We start from the raw sequence: 15,056 nt of genomic DNA on the forward strand, positions 1-15,056 counted from the left end.
CGTTAGATATATTAGGCTATATCGATAGCTAGATTATCAGGCTTAAGAGATGTAAGTTTCATATGAATAACTGCATTATTTTAGATTACCTTTTCCCGTGTTTTTGATAAATAGTTAACTGAAAATATCAGCGAAAAATTTGGACTAAAAAATTGTGCTTTGAAAATTTCGTAAGTCCGCCGAAATTTCGAATCTTAATCTACATTTAATCTTGATCTAGCACCGTCAGACCTAGCGCAATCGACCAATCGAAAAGAAATGCGCATATTCGAGTGTCCGTTTGACCTAAGTACAGTAGTTGTCGACTTAAATTTAAATACGAATAAGTGGAATGAGCATATCGGCCCTTTCCGTAGAAGACATTTCCGTTTTTTTTTCCTAATGTAAGCCCTGCTAGGGGGGGATACCTTAAAATCTATCTTACCCTTCCCTAGGCTTATCTAACTAACTACTGTCCGGTCAGTGCAAGCCCGGCTAAACCCAGGCTGGTTAATAACCTAACCTTAGTCTAAATTAAAAACAAAAAAACTTTAACAATAATATAAAATTTATTTCACAAAATAATAAATATGGAACCAAAAGTTATTATAAAAAAACCAGAACCTAGATCTAGACAAAATAAAACACTCAAGACATACAAAACAAACAGAACTCAACGAAACAAAACACCCAATTTCGGACTTCGTCGTTACCATACACCATATAAACGTGTCACAGAAACTCTTTAACACACAGGCCTCGACATTCCAGCCGAATGTCCCTCCCTGTCGACACCCCACATTCACGAACAAAGAAACCAATACTACGAACAAAGAAACCAAAGCTACGCACAAGAAAATAGTCCCTAATACAACAATAACTTACATTCAGGATATAAAGTGGAGCCACACTCCAAAACAAAGTTTGCATAAATAATAACATTAAAATATAAACAAGACACAATAACCAGGCTACAAACCATTGTAAAATCAAAATCATATCAGCGCCATAATAGCGGACTACTTAACTAAAAACCACAACAATCCTCAAAGGAACATAAAAAGCGACATTCGCCTTCTTAGTTACAAATAATTATAATAACAGATAAACACACTCCAGCCGCTCACATACACGCCCCTTAAAGCTTGCGGTCACTGCAAGCTAAATAACTTGAAAAAAATCAGCCCACAGGGCACAATCATAATTTTACAAAAATACAAAAACTTTGCACACTCACAATTTTGCAAAAGAACTTGCAAAAAAATCAGCCCGCAGGGCACAATCATAAATTTTACAAAAAAATCAGCCCACAGGGCACAATCATAAATGTTACAAAAAACAAAATTCTGCAAAAAAATCAGACGATGTGGCTGTAGCAGCCGGCGGTACAACTTTGACCGGCCTTGGGGAGGGCGGTTGAGCCTTGGGAGGCACATATCTCCTAATCTGTGTACTGGCCACCCGGCGGGTACCAGAAGGGCCATCTTTCTTTTTAATGGCGTAACCCCCGCCGGTGATCGGAGGTAATTCGACAACGACATAAACTGTCGGGCCGTCCAGGTCTGCCATTTTGCGTCTGCCAAGTGGGGGTTGTCTCAGAAGGACCAGGTCGCCTATGGCCAGTTCAGCTACAGGTGCCTTTTTGACCTGTTTGTCCTTCTTGCTTGACTCTGTCTGGGGGCATGCCCCAGCACCACCACCCGGTGCCTTAATTAAGGATGGGTTAGGTGGAACCATTGCCTCTAGTTCCTCAGATTGGTCCACCTTTACACTGGTTATGCTGGCGCGTAGGCAGGATGTTGGGCCTGATACCACTGACGGATCTGGGTGAAAAGGTTGGTCTAATGGCTGTACCACCTTGTCGTCCTTCATTCTGGAGTCTCCTTCCGTCGTCTGAATGGTTGGTACACTCTTGGCAGGCACCAGAGTCCTTTCGCGGGGGCGGAGGACCTTGTCCCCTCGCCATACCTTCGGTGTCACTTGATTCCCTTTGGGCACATATTTCTTTGCCATATGGCAATGACGGGCGAGGTGACCCCTCTGGTGACAGTTAAAGCAGCCCTTTGATTGGACCTCCGTGCGCTTGCGAGGTGCTTGGCGCACATTGGAAAATTTGGGGTCCCGCGTAAAGTGCTTCAGCAGAGCAGCAAGCTGCTCTGTGAGCCTGTTGACTTTGTCCTCCAGCTTGGACCTGAACGAACATTTTTCAATGGGCCTGGCATTTATTGCTGCCACGTAGGCAGGTTCAGCAAGAGGGTCCTCGTCTCCAGACCATCGAATGGCCGCATCACGTATGGCCAGGAAGGGGATCTTGGGGTCCCGGAAAATCAGCTCGTGCAGATGGCGTCTGACTGTGGCCTGGCTCAGGTTTTCCACAAACTGGTCTCGAAGAAACCCTGCATCAGTCTGTGGGACCTGCAGGGCACTCTGCCTCGTAACCAGGGTCTTGAAGGCCCTGTGCAGTCGGTGCGAGTAGGCCCTCACCGACTCGTGTTGGCCCTGTACAACCATCTGAAACTGGGCCATGAGCTGCGGTACTCTCCTCTTCTCGCCGTACACCTCTCTGAGGAGCCTGAGGGTGGCTTCTGGGTCGTGCTGCAGGTCATCACCCCTGCAGCTCAGCTCCACTCTCACCGCTTCCCCCAGGTACTGCCAGAGGAGGTCCTTCCTCTCTTCTACTGAGAGGTTTCCCCTGGCCCTCCAGAGGGACTGGACCTCTTTGATGAACCGGTCCACCTCATAGCCATGGCTGTCCCCATGGAACCTCCGGATTAGGATCTCCCTGGGTGGAACGATGATGATGGTTGGTGCCACCTCCGCCATCTCGTCCGAATTGGGTGTTTTAAACAACAAACGATTCCTACACTAAACAAAAATTAAACAAATATGGTTCCATAAAGGGCCTATCAAGAAAAAAATTTAACTAAGCTACACCTAGCCCTAGCAAAAAAACAAAAATTTAACTAGACTAAAGCACTGACCCCACTCGTGCTACCAATTTGTAAGCCCTGCTAGGGGGGGGATACCTTAAAATCTATCTTACCCTTCCCTAGGCTTATCTAACTAACTACTGTCCGGTCAGTGCAAGCCCGGCTAAACCCAGGCTGGTTAATAACCTAACCTTAGTCTAAATTAAAAACAAAAAAACTTTAACAATAATATAAAATTTATTTCACAAAATAATAAATATGGAACCAAAAGTTATTATAAAAAAACCAGAACCTAGATCTAGACAAAATAAAACACTCAAGACATACAAAACAAACAGAACTCAACGAAACAAAACACCCAATTTCGGACTTCGTCGTTACCATACACCATATAAACGTGTCACAGAAACTCTTTAACACACAGGCCTCGACATTCCAGCCGAATGTCCCTCCCTGTCGACACCCCACATTCACGAACAAAGAAACCAATACTACGAACAAAGAAACCAAAGCTACGCACAAGAAAATAGTCCCTAATACAACAATAACTTACATTCAGGATATAAAGTGGAGCCACACTCCAAAACAAAGTTTGCATAAATAATAACATTAAAATATAAACAAGACACAATAACCAGGCTACAAACCATTGTAAAATCAAAATCATATCAGCGCCATAATAGCGGACTACTTAACTAAAAACCACAACAATCCTCAAAGGAACATAAAAAAGCGACATTCGCCTTCTTAGTTACAGATAATTATAATAACAGATAAACACACTCCAGCCGCTCACACTAATTTTTAAAACTTCGTAAAAAAATCGACAAAAATTGAAAGTCGGCGAAAAATTCGGCAAAAATTAAATCAGCGGAGGAAAATCGCAACTGAAACGGAAAAATCGGATTTCCGCTAAAATTCGGAAAAGTCACATCCCTGAAACCTTTTCTGACAAAAAAACAAATTCAAATGGCTTAACTTCTAAATGAATTTTCTTGTGCTTGTTTAAAGTAGAATTGTCTGAAAACTTTTTATGACAATCATCACATTCATGTGGCTTATCACCAGGATGAACTCTTTTGTGCTTTGTAAAATTAGATTTGATAGAAAACTTTTTATGACAAACATCACATTCATATGGCTTATCTCCAGAATGAACTCTTTTGTGTTTAAATTAGAACGGTCTGAAAACTTTTTCTGACAAAAAACACATTCAAAAGGCTTAACTTCTAAATTATTTTTTGTGTGCTTGTTTAGAGTAGGACTGTCTGAAAACTTTATATGACAATCATCACATTCATGTGGCATTTCTGCAGAATGAACTCTTTTGTGTTTTGTAAAATTAAATTTGATAGAAAACTTTTCATGACAAACATCAGATTCAAATGGTTTATCTCCTGAATGAATTCTTTTGTGTTTCGTTAAATCAGAGTTCCTTAAAAACCCTTTGTGACAAAAATCACATTCATATGATTTATCTCCTGAATGAACTCGTTTGTGTCCTGTTAAAACAGAATAGCAAGAAAACTTTTTATGACAAACATCACATTCATGTGGCTTATATCCAGAATAAATTTTTTTATGTTCATTTAACCTAGAATTATCTGAAAACCTTTTATGGCAAGCATCACATTCAAGTGGCTTCTCCCCTACTTGAGCTTGTTTATTCAAGTTAGATCTTTGAAAAAACTGTTCATGACGAACATGAGGATAAACAGAGTGATATGTTTTGTCTTCAGAGAGTGTTAGCTTTTCTTCAAGTCCATTTTGTTGTTTGTCCTCAGAATCTAAAAAAATTGTCCATAAATCTGGTTTTATATCTTTGTTGGTTGATAAAGTTTCTAACTCTGGATTCATATCTTCCGTAGATGATAAAGTTTCTAATTCTGGTTTTATATCTTCACTGGTTGATAAAATTGCTGATACAGCAGGTTCCACATCTTTAAAATTTAAAAATCCTGTTGTTACATTTTGAGAAGTTAGAAATGTCATATTATGTTTTACATCATCAAAAGATGATAATGTACATTCTGCATTTATGTCTTTAGAAGACGAAACGTCTAGCATAACATCAGTTTCAACATCTTGTGAAGATATAAACGTCATGTTTGGTTTCATATCATGGAAAGTCAAAAATGTTGATAATTCTGTTTTTATATGTCAGCAGAAGATGAAAACACTGCAGATAGATCTGGCTTCACATCTTCAGAATTTGAAAATTCTGTTAATTCAACTGACTGTACATCTAAATCACCAGTTGCCTCTTCCATGTTGCACTGCTTCTTATAAATGAACTGGGGATTAAAATTTTTAATGTTAAAGTGGTGATTATATAAATCAGAACTAGTTTTTGTTTTTTTTGCGGAATGAAATCTCAAGTCTAGTATTTTAATTATAATTCAATTGTAGCATGTGCAGAAAAATTAAAATTATGGGTGCTATTATTGTATTAGTAATTTTTTTTTAGTATATTGATTTTTTATTGGGCCGACAGTAGCTGCATGGATAATTTTGGATAATTTTAAAATCCTTTTTTTGTCTTGGCATCTGAGCAAGCTAGATAATTAAATGTGGTCTCTAATGGTCTGTTAAATGTCATGGTATACGCGAAATAACAGAATATTTTATTTTAAAATTTCATAATTCAACCTATTCTATACATCCATTGTAACTTAGAATAAACTAGTATGCAGTTTTTTCTGACAGGGGCAGACATTCTACCCCCACAATCTCACAGTGAAAAAAAAAATGATTTTTTTAAAGTACTATTTCCTGTCATTTCTATTAGCACTGTAATGACATAAAAAATTTTTTAGCGCAATTTCCATTCTGGAGAATTGCGTTTATTAACTCGTCTTTTCTGGGAATGTATGAATGGATGGATGGATGTGTGTCCGCAGCTTTAAGTCGTATCTCCTCCTCAACGAAGCAATATCGAGGACTAGTTCCAAAGCAATTATGTTAAGCAAATTACGAGGATGAACATAGGCCATAAAAATTCCGGGTTTCTTTCATGGATTTCCCGGAAAAGCCAAAAAACCTCGAAAAAATGCAGTTTTTTTCCATATCTCGGCAACCAGACCACTTAGCGACTTGAAACATGTACCAATCGATTTCTGCCATAATTTAGAACAATATTGCCGAAGAAAGTTTTCAAAAATATCCTTTCGTTTGGTCACAAAATGTTTTTTGAATTAATTAAAATTTGGACCGAATTAGTAGGCATTTTATGCAACCACACCACACGCGTCATCACGTTCAATAGCTGCGCCATCACGTTCAATGGCTGCGACGTCACGTTCGGTAGCTGGGCTCGCAATGGTTTTTAGTCATGTTACTCTATTGTTAATAAAACATGTAAAATACTGAAAAAAATTAATAAAAAACGTTTTAATAACTAACCAATGGTTTTACTAACCCTGCTCTTGATTTACGCTACGACAGAGCTATTTTTAGATAACACAAGGAAATTGCGCTAAAATTGTCACTAGACTTTTTTTAATTACTTGTTTTTTTATACAAAGAAAGCTTCAAGTGAAAAATTAGGTAAGTTTGAACCTGTTAGTTATAATTTTAGCAGAAATGAGAATAACTTTACAAAAGAACCATTTTAAATTTAACTAAATTTTAAAGCAAAAAGTTTATTAATAAGCACAAAATTAAACAAAAAGATCAAGAAATTAGAGAATTAAAGTCAGCTGTTAGAAAACATCTAAAAACAATGAATTAGAAGTAGAAAACGATAATCTCAAATGTTTACTATTAGAGGAAGAGGAGGATAATGAAATTAAATCTAAAACTGGTAGGACTTATGACAAATAAGAAAAAGCATTTATCATCCCCTGCTAAGCCATATCCCAGTAGGAGTGTAGGTGGCACTTTTAATAATTTATCTTCTACGGTCCATAAAAAGTGGCTCAAATGTGTGCTACACCACAACCAGTTAGCTAGGATGGAATATGAACCAGGAGTGCTGGCAATGGTTCAAGCAGGTGAAACTATTGACAACTGTGAGGTTGCAACCATTGCATCTGATGCAACTACAGTTGTTGATAAGAATTTAGACACATTTTACTTGTCCACATCTCCCCAGATAAACTACACCATCTCTACAGCCAGACTTGCAGGCGGCAGGACATATGACTATGCCAGGCATATTCTGACTGCTCTAAAGGAAGTGGCTTATACTTATGCCGAGTACAACCAGATGCCACAACTTGTGGTGATGAGCTCTCTGAAGGCAAAGTACAGGAGCTACTTAACTGACAGAGCACCAGTCAACAAGTGTGTCCTCCAGATGCTGGAAGATGAGCTGAATGTGCTCCAGCAAACTGCAATATTCACCCTTTGGACACCATTGCAACAAGTGCCTGCACCAACCTCAGCTAGCTGAACAGAGAGTGAAACATCCAGGCTGTCAGTGGGAAGGATGGTGCAGCTGTGTCTTTAATTTATAACTTATCTAAACTGAGGTTAGTATTAAAGAAAAATTTATAAAATATATTGTATTGATGTGTGCATCTATCTCTCTCTGTATATATATATATAATGTATATGAACTAAATTTCAGATATAGTTATAAAGGAGTCCCATGTGCATTCAACTGTTTCTTGAAGCAGAATAAAGTCAGGTCAGCCTATGGCACACTCCAGTGAACTTGACTAAACAAAAAAATATTTGACCTGTGACCTTCATTAAAACAATTTATTTTTGTGTTTTTTTAATTATTAATAAACATGTGCTTAATCTTACCCGATAGGGTAAAGGAGGGCGTTAAGAGCAGTGAGGTATTAAGCCCCAATTAACACCCGACCCCCACAAAACCCCCAATAACACTGCTAATCTACTTCTGAGGTAACAACCACTGCTGTTCTTTGATAACAGAGAAGCAGAGGATTCATTTTATGTAATTTATGACCCACTTGGTCCAATAGGGAGAGGATGAGACAGGATTTAATCCCACTGCTCTTTCCTTAAAATTTCTCATCTCCATAAAACCATTTTGTGAACTTTTTTTCGAAATAGACATAACTTGGGAAACTTCACTTTGTAATAAACCAAATGAGTTTTTCAAGCCCATTCTTTGTTCCTGTGTTAGAGCATTGGTTGTTGTACATTTTAACACTATTTTTATAGCTATGGCTAGAATAGTTTTATTTTAATGAATTTTTTTTGCACAGTGATTATTGGTGCCAAAACAAAATGGCCGACATTTGTCCCATTTTACCATGCTGTTATGGACCGCTCTCCGACAGCCGCGGAGGAAGCGGACACCCCAGGTTCGTTTGGTATGATACCGATAGAAGTCACTTTAATGGAATCCCAACAACTTGCCGTGAGCTCGTTAATACTGTCTAGGGGTAAAACACGACAAATCGAAGAGACTCAACAAGACTTAAACTATCAATACCTTTTTAATTTATGTACAAGATATGACACTAGGTAAGTTCAAAATGTACAGACTCTAAGAGTACAATAAATAACTCAATAACTCCAACTTACAGTTTGAGAAAATCACAATATGTCACAGCCGTGGCTTAGTATATTATACACCACTAAAGATCAATACTTAGCACAACTGAATGGCATCATAATTACCACATAAACCAAGAAGAGACGTATTGCCTCTACAACAATAGAAATCCAAATAAAGGACAAACTATCACCGAAGTAATCATAAAGGTGCAATAATACACCAGAACAAAATAGTTGAAATACTACAACTTGCCACACAATACCTTATACAAAAGTGTTAATCATGTCACAAAATAACAATACTGAAAAAGTGTCACACATAACCCCCGGCACAACTCTCCTGGTCCAAAGGTCAATCTGGCTGCCTTTAGACATCAAAAAACCCGAGATTAAATACAACTCAGATTAAGGGGAAATAACTCAAAAGTCTTACGACTATTGGTTGAGGATCTGTCAGGGATCCTCACTCGCAAGACCATTGGTTGAGGTTCTGCCAGGGATTAAAAATACAATCACCTGATGTGACAGAGTTCAATTGACCGATTTGTACCGGTGAACTCACAATTCTCCCAAGGACAAATACATAACTCAGGAGATTAAACATAAATAAAACAAAACGACCTAAGTAGGTCACATCCCCTCCCTTTTAGAGAGGCATTTTTGTTACACAAAAATGGCAATCACTATATTGAACAAATATGACATAAAAAATGTCCAATTATAGTAACTAACAAAATTTCTGTCAAGAAAAAACATACTTAAAATTTAAAGGGAAACAATTCACCTTTTTACAATTTACCAAAGGGGAATAATCCTTCCCAAAATAATAATACATCAAAATTCCTTATGCAAAGGATAATAGTAACATATCCATCTGGATATAACAAGTGAGGGCTCGACCGGTATTTTGATTTATGTGCAAGTTTGGCACTGGTTTGAGGTTGTGATCTAGAGTTTGGTCAGAAGTTCAAATAAGTTGAACTAGTTATTGAGTAGTTGTTTTTGTTATCAGTTGAAGGTAAACATTGTACTTGTTAGCTATGGAGGCTTTGTTGTTAAGTCCTACTGTGGAAGCAGTTGAGAACTTAAGTAGGAAAAATTTGATAACAGTTGTCAAAGAGTTAAACTTGGAGTATACTGTTACGCAGACCTCTAGGGTGTTGAAGGACAAAGTTATTGTCTACTTCATTAATGAAGGTATGTTAGATGAGAGTCTCCTTTCTGAAGTTTTGGCACGGGAAGTGAAAATTGTTGATAGGGAGTTTGAGGCCAGACTAGAGTTAGAAAGAGAAGTTCAGATGAAGAGGTTGGAGTATGAGTTTGGTATTATTGGCAGTAGTTCGAGGTCAGGAGGTCCTTCTCAGTTGTCTGTGGCCCAAACATTGGCCCAGTTTTGCAAATTAGTCCCTAAGTTTGATGAGTCAGATCTTGTTGTATTTTTTAATACATTTGAGAACATGGCCGAAAGTTGTCAATGGCCTAGTAACGTAGTCACAACGTTACTAAGCACTGTTTTAATTGGTAAGGCTGCCACCACATACCAGGCACTCTCTCGCGAAGTCCAATCCGATTACAAAAAGGTCAAGGCTGCCATTCTGAAGGCTTACGAAGTAACTCCAGAAGCCTACAGAACTAAGTTCAGAAAAATTATAAAACAACAGAACCAAACCTATGTTGAGTTCCTTTTTGAAAAAGAAAAGGTCCTTTCGAGATGGCTCCATTCTGAGAATGTCGACGACTTCGACAAACTCAGAAGTCTGATACTAAGAGATTTCCTCAACGCAGTACCTGAAGAGATCAGACTACACATCTTGGATAACCGAATAACAGACATCAAAAGGGCAGCAGAATCAGCTGATACCTACGAGCTGGTGCATAAGAAGTCACAGGGTTCTAGTACCAAATTCAATCCGGTACTCCCTCTCATCAGCAACAATCCCTCTGCTGGCCAGTTGCTGAGGTCTCGTCAATCACCACAGAAACCTAGAGTCACAGCCAGGCAACGACCGACCTGCCACTATTGTTCCAAGCCTGGGCACATCATCAAGAACTGTTTCCTGCGACAGCGAGACAACAGAGAGTATATACGAACATCATCTCGTAACGCTCTCCCCCATCAAGCAAGTCCAAAGGTGAACCTCGCCCGTCGTGATGTCTCTACACCAGCCTGTCCACAGGGAGGTAATGAAGTGCCCACCACTTTCGTCCAGTCATCTTATGACTATCCTCTTCACCAACCGGTTACATCAGCAGCAACCAATTGTGAAGAATCGAGAACTGTTGGCTTCACGTCATTCATGACAGATGCTGTCATCAGCAACCCTGGAGACCCAGCATCATCGCGGAACATCGTAGTCCTAAGAGACACTGGGGCTTCTCAGTCACTTTTGCTGAGAGACTCATTGAACATTGCACCAGAAACCAACACCGGTGATGTCACCATCATCCAAGGAGTGGGAACTGAACCAACAGTGGTTCCACTACATAAGTTCAACCTGAGACATCAGCTCATCCAAGGAGATGTCATCCTTGGGGTGATCGACTCCATACCTGTCCCAGGAGTACACTTGCTCCTAGGTAACGACTTAGCGGGAAGCAAAGTCCACCACCAGGAAGTTCAGAACCCGTTCTCTACAGACCCCGACGGTGAAAATGAACTGTTCTTTTGGCCGAGAATGCACAGCGATGACACCCGTTATTGCAGACATTGTAAGAACTGTCAGTTGGTTGGGAATCCCAATCAAAATATTCCCAAGGCCGATGAAACCGATTCCTGTGCTAGACGAAGCATTTAACAAGATTACCAAGGACTGCGTCATCGACTTCCCAGACCGGAGAAAGAAATAACTGGTTTATCATGTAAACTCACTAACTCTTTCTCCCCAGCTAAGTTTAGGTTACCTTTAAGTATATCTAGTAAATTTGATGATGCTACTCTTAACAAGTTAAAGTCCCCAAAATTGTTAAATACTAAATTTTTGGCCCATTTAGAAGACCATCTTGTACGTTTATCCTCTGATGAGAATCAGAAATTATCACAGGTAGTTAAAACTTTACCCTCCATGCTTAGGGATGGCTGGTTATTATAGACGTTTTTGTAAAAACTTTTCAGCTGTAGCTGAACCACTTACGGCCTTATTGAAAAAGGGTGTTGAGTTTGAATGGTCAACTAAATGTCATGAAGCTTTTTTGACCATAAAGTCATTTTTATCTAATGCTCCTGTTATGGCTGCACCAGATTTCAGCAAGCCTTTTAAACTTGCCATTGATGCTAGCAATTTAGCCATTGGCTCAGTCTTATTCCAGGAAGACAACCGAAGGATCGATCATCCAATAGCCTTTTCTCTAGAAAGTTAAATGAGAATCAAAAGAATTACTCCGCTATTGTAAAGGAAGGTTTAGCTTTGGTTTTGTCCTTACATTTTGAAGTCTATGTCACTTTTTCCATCAATCCAGTCATGGTATTTTCTGACCATGATCCTCTTAAATTTACCTCTAAGTTAGGACAGAAGAATCACAGAATATTGAGATGGTGTTTATATTTCCAAAATTTTAATTTGGTAATTTCCCATATTAAAGGAACGGACAACATTGTAGCTGACTGTTTGTCAGGAATGTAAAACAAACTTCTGATGTTCACATTGATCTTGTGAAATTTTTTTGGTTAGTTATAACCATTTTGCAAATGTTATGGTTGATTAAACTGTAGCCTAGTGGCTGGAGTTCCAAGCTTTCAATCAGATCAGAATTGAACGGTTTTTCAAGACTGATTACTTGTTGAAAATGCCTGTTATTTTCAAATGAACCCTAGTTAAAGGTGGTTTTGTATTATGTGTATTAAGTTAGTATTAAATGTATGACATTATTTAGTTGATGTTATATTGGGACGTTTAAATAAAGGAATTAAGTTGTAAGTTTCCCACATGTTATATCCAGATGGATATGTTACTATTATCCTTTGCATAAGGAATTTTGATGTATTATTATTTTGGGAAGGATTATTCCCCTTTGGTAAATTGTAAAAATGTGAATTGTTTCCCTTTAAATTTTAAGGATGTTTTTTCTTGACATAGAAATTTTGTTAGTTACTATAATTGGACATTTTTTATGTCAGATTTGTTCAATATAGTAATTGCCATTTTTGTGTAACAAAAATGCCTCTCTAAAAGGGAGGGGATGTGACCTACTTAGGTCGTTTTGTTTTATTTATGTTTAATCTCCTGAGTTATGTATTTGTCCTTGGGAGAATTGTGAGTTTTTATAGGATATATATAAAGCTGATTGTATGAGAAGTTAAAGGACATAAAGCTGATTGTATGAGAAGTTATACGATATAATAAAGCTGGTTGGATTAGAAGAAATAGGATATAAAGTTGGCTGGATGAGAAGTTATAGGACATAAAGCTGGCTGGTTGAGAAGAAATAGGGTATGATGCTGGCTGAGTGCAGACATAATAGATAAGTTATAGTAGAATGACTGGGTTATATTAACTGACAGTTGAAGTCACCTAAGAGATCCAGGATGTTACATAACTTACTTGGATTTTGCAGATAATTTTTTAAAAACCTGAGAAACTCGATTTAAGAACTAATCACATCATTCTTCGCAGTGATCTCGTACAAATTGTTTTTGTTGACACAAGTATTAGACATGCCGACAAGTGGTGGCCGGAAAGAACCGCAACGGAAAAAAGCGCAAAATAAAAAGCGCAACGGAAATAAGCGCACACGGAAAAAAGCGCAAATAGAAAAAAGCGCACACGGAAAAAAGCGCAAAGTGAAAAAAAGCGCACACGGAAAAAAGCGCAAACAGAAAAAAGCGCAAAGAGAAAAAAGCGCACACAGAAAAAAGCGCAAACGGAAAAAGCGCAAACAGAAAAAAAGCGCAAACGGAAAAAGCGCAAACAGAAAAAAGCGCACACAGAAAAAAGCGCAAACGGAAAAAAGCGCACACAGAAAAAAGCGCAAACAGAAAAAAGCGCACACAGAAAAAAGCGCAAAGAGAAAAAAGCGCACACAGAAAAAAGCGCAAACGGAAAAAGCGCAAACAGAAAAAAGCGCACACAGAAAAAAGCGCAAACGGAAAAAAGCGCAAACGGAAAAAAGCGCAAACAGAAAAAAGCGCAAACGGAAAAAAGCGCAAACAGAAAAAAGCGCAAACGGAAAAAAGCGCAAACAGAAAAAAGCGCACACAGAAAAAAGCGCAAACAGAAAAAAGCGCAAACGGAAAAAAGCGCAAACAGAAAAAAGCGAACACAGAAAAAAGCGCTAACGGAAAAAAGCGCAAACAGAAAAATGCGCAACCATAAAAAACAACAAAAAATGTGCAAAAGAGAAATTTAGCACAAATACCTATATCGACTAGATGACATATTTATACATGACAGTTAGGGCTGCTGTGAGAGTGTCGTGTTTGATCACGTGATTTACTACCATTTAAAGCGTACCACTACCATGTTCATTCCCCTCGCCACGATACAGGCGATAATCGCTTTACACAATGCCTATTATTTTCTTGGTCAATAATTATTCAACTACTATTCTCATATAAATAAACTTAAAACTATCCTTGATATCGACATTACACGAAGTATCTCTCACATTCTCCCTAGTCCGAACTACCTAGCTTGCATGCTATAACTTCCCGTTTCTATGGCAAAACTTCACTCTCTTTCATCCGCGTCATCTAACATGCATTCGACATATCTCTCATATCTCTCGCAACAACATTCATTCGCACCAAAATAACAATTATGTATTTAATATTATTTCACATCATGACGCACTTACCTACCTACCTACCTATCTACCCACCTACACACTTACCCACCTACCCTCCTACACACCTACCTACCCACCTACCCACTTACCCACCTACCCACCGAAAAAGGATCGGCGAAGTTCGTTAGTTTCGTAAACTGTACTTTTTTTTTAAATTAAAATTCATTGACATCATTGACATATGTTACATATATGTTACATTGTGCGACAATCTTAATTAGTGCGTTGGGCTTGTATGAAAACTCACTTCTTCTTCTTCTTCTTCCTCGTTCTTAATTTTTGAATATGGTGGAGGATTCAGACAACAAGTCCAACATCGTGGACAAACCGGACTGTGGTTTCCAGTTTGTCAGGTGTCCCATAAAACTAACTCAATTACATGAAATTTATTTTAACGGTAAGCGTCACCCAACTGTTGTGATGTGGGGACAGGTTCGACAATAAACCAACACGAAAGTACGAAGGAGGCATAGACTGCCTGTTAGAGAATGTACCCCCTAACTTTCCTAACCCCACCATTTATTATACCCTACCTAACCTCTAAATTTCTTGCGCTATATGTCACTTCCCTCCCAAACGTTCCTATTCTACAGAATTGTGTGTACTATATATTTACATTCTTTAATCTCAATATAACTAAAATAGACTATTGTTTGAAGGGTAATGAAAACATGTAAACATACACTTTTACTAGTGTCCGCCCCCCCCCCCCGAAAAATGTTGACCCCCCCCCCCTTAGCCCCGGAGAAAAAAGTCTGGAAGAAACACTGCATGTAGCCTATATAGCAGAAGAGCTATGGTTGTTTATATCATTTTGCATTCGTCCGGTAAACCTTTCAGTAAAAAACCTTTTTATACAGAAACAAAGAGAGATGAAGTTTTATAATAACA

General features: G+C 38.5%; 1 protein-coding gene across 1 annotated transcript; it reads right to left on the minus strand.

Moving 5' to 3' along the window:
- Positions 1 to 3,837: 3,837 nt before the first annotated feature.
- Positions 3,838 to 5,015, minus strand: LOC131956413 (zinc finger protein 679-like). Its single transcript, XM_059320835.1, has 4 exons — positions 4,814 to 5,015; positions 4,541 to 4,696; positions 4,119 to 4,354; positions 3,838 to 3,993 (listed from the first exon to the last, which is right to left on the minus strand). Exons 1-4 carry the CDS (start codon positions 5,013 to 5,015, stop codon positions 3,838 to 3,840), a joined length of 750 nt encoding a protein of 249 aa, XP_059176818.1.
- Positions 5,016 to 15,056: the final 10,041 nt, after the last annotated feature.

The sequence above is a fragment of the Physella acuta genome, unplaced genomic scaffold (genome assembly GCF_028476545.2).
Source record: "Physella acuta isolate Inbredline_101_S28 unplaced genomic scaffold, ASM2847654v3 ptg001148l, whole genome shotgun sequence".
NCBI lineage: Eukaryota > Metazoa > Mollusca > Gastropoda > Physidae > Physella > Physella acuta.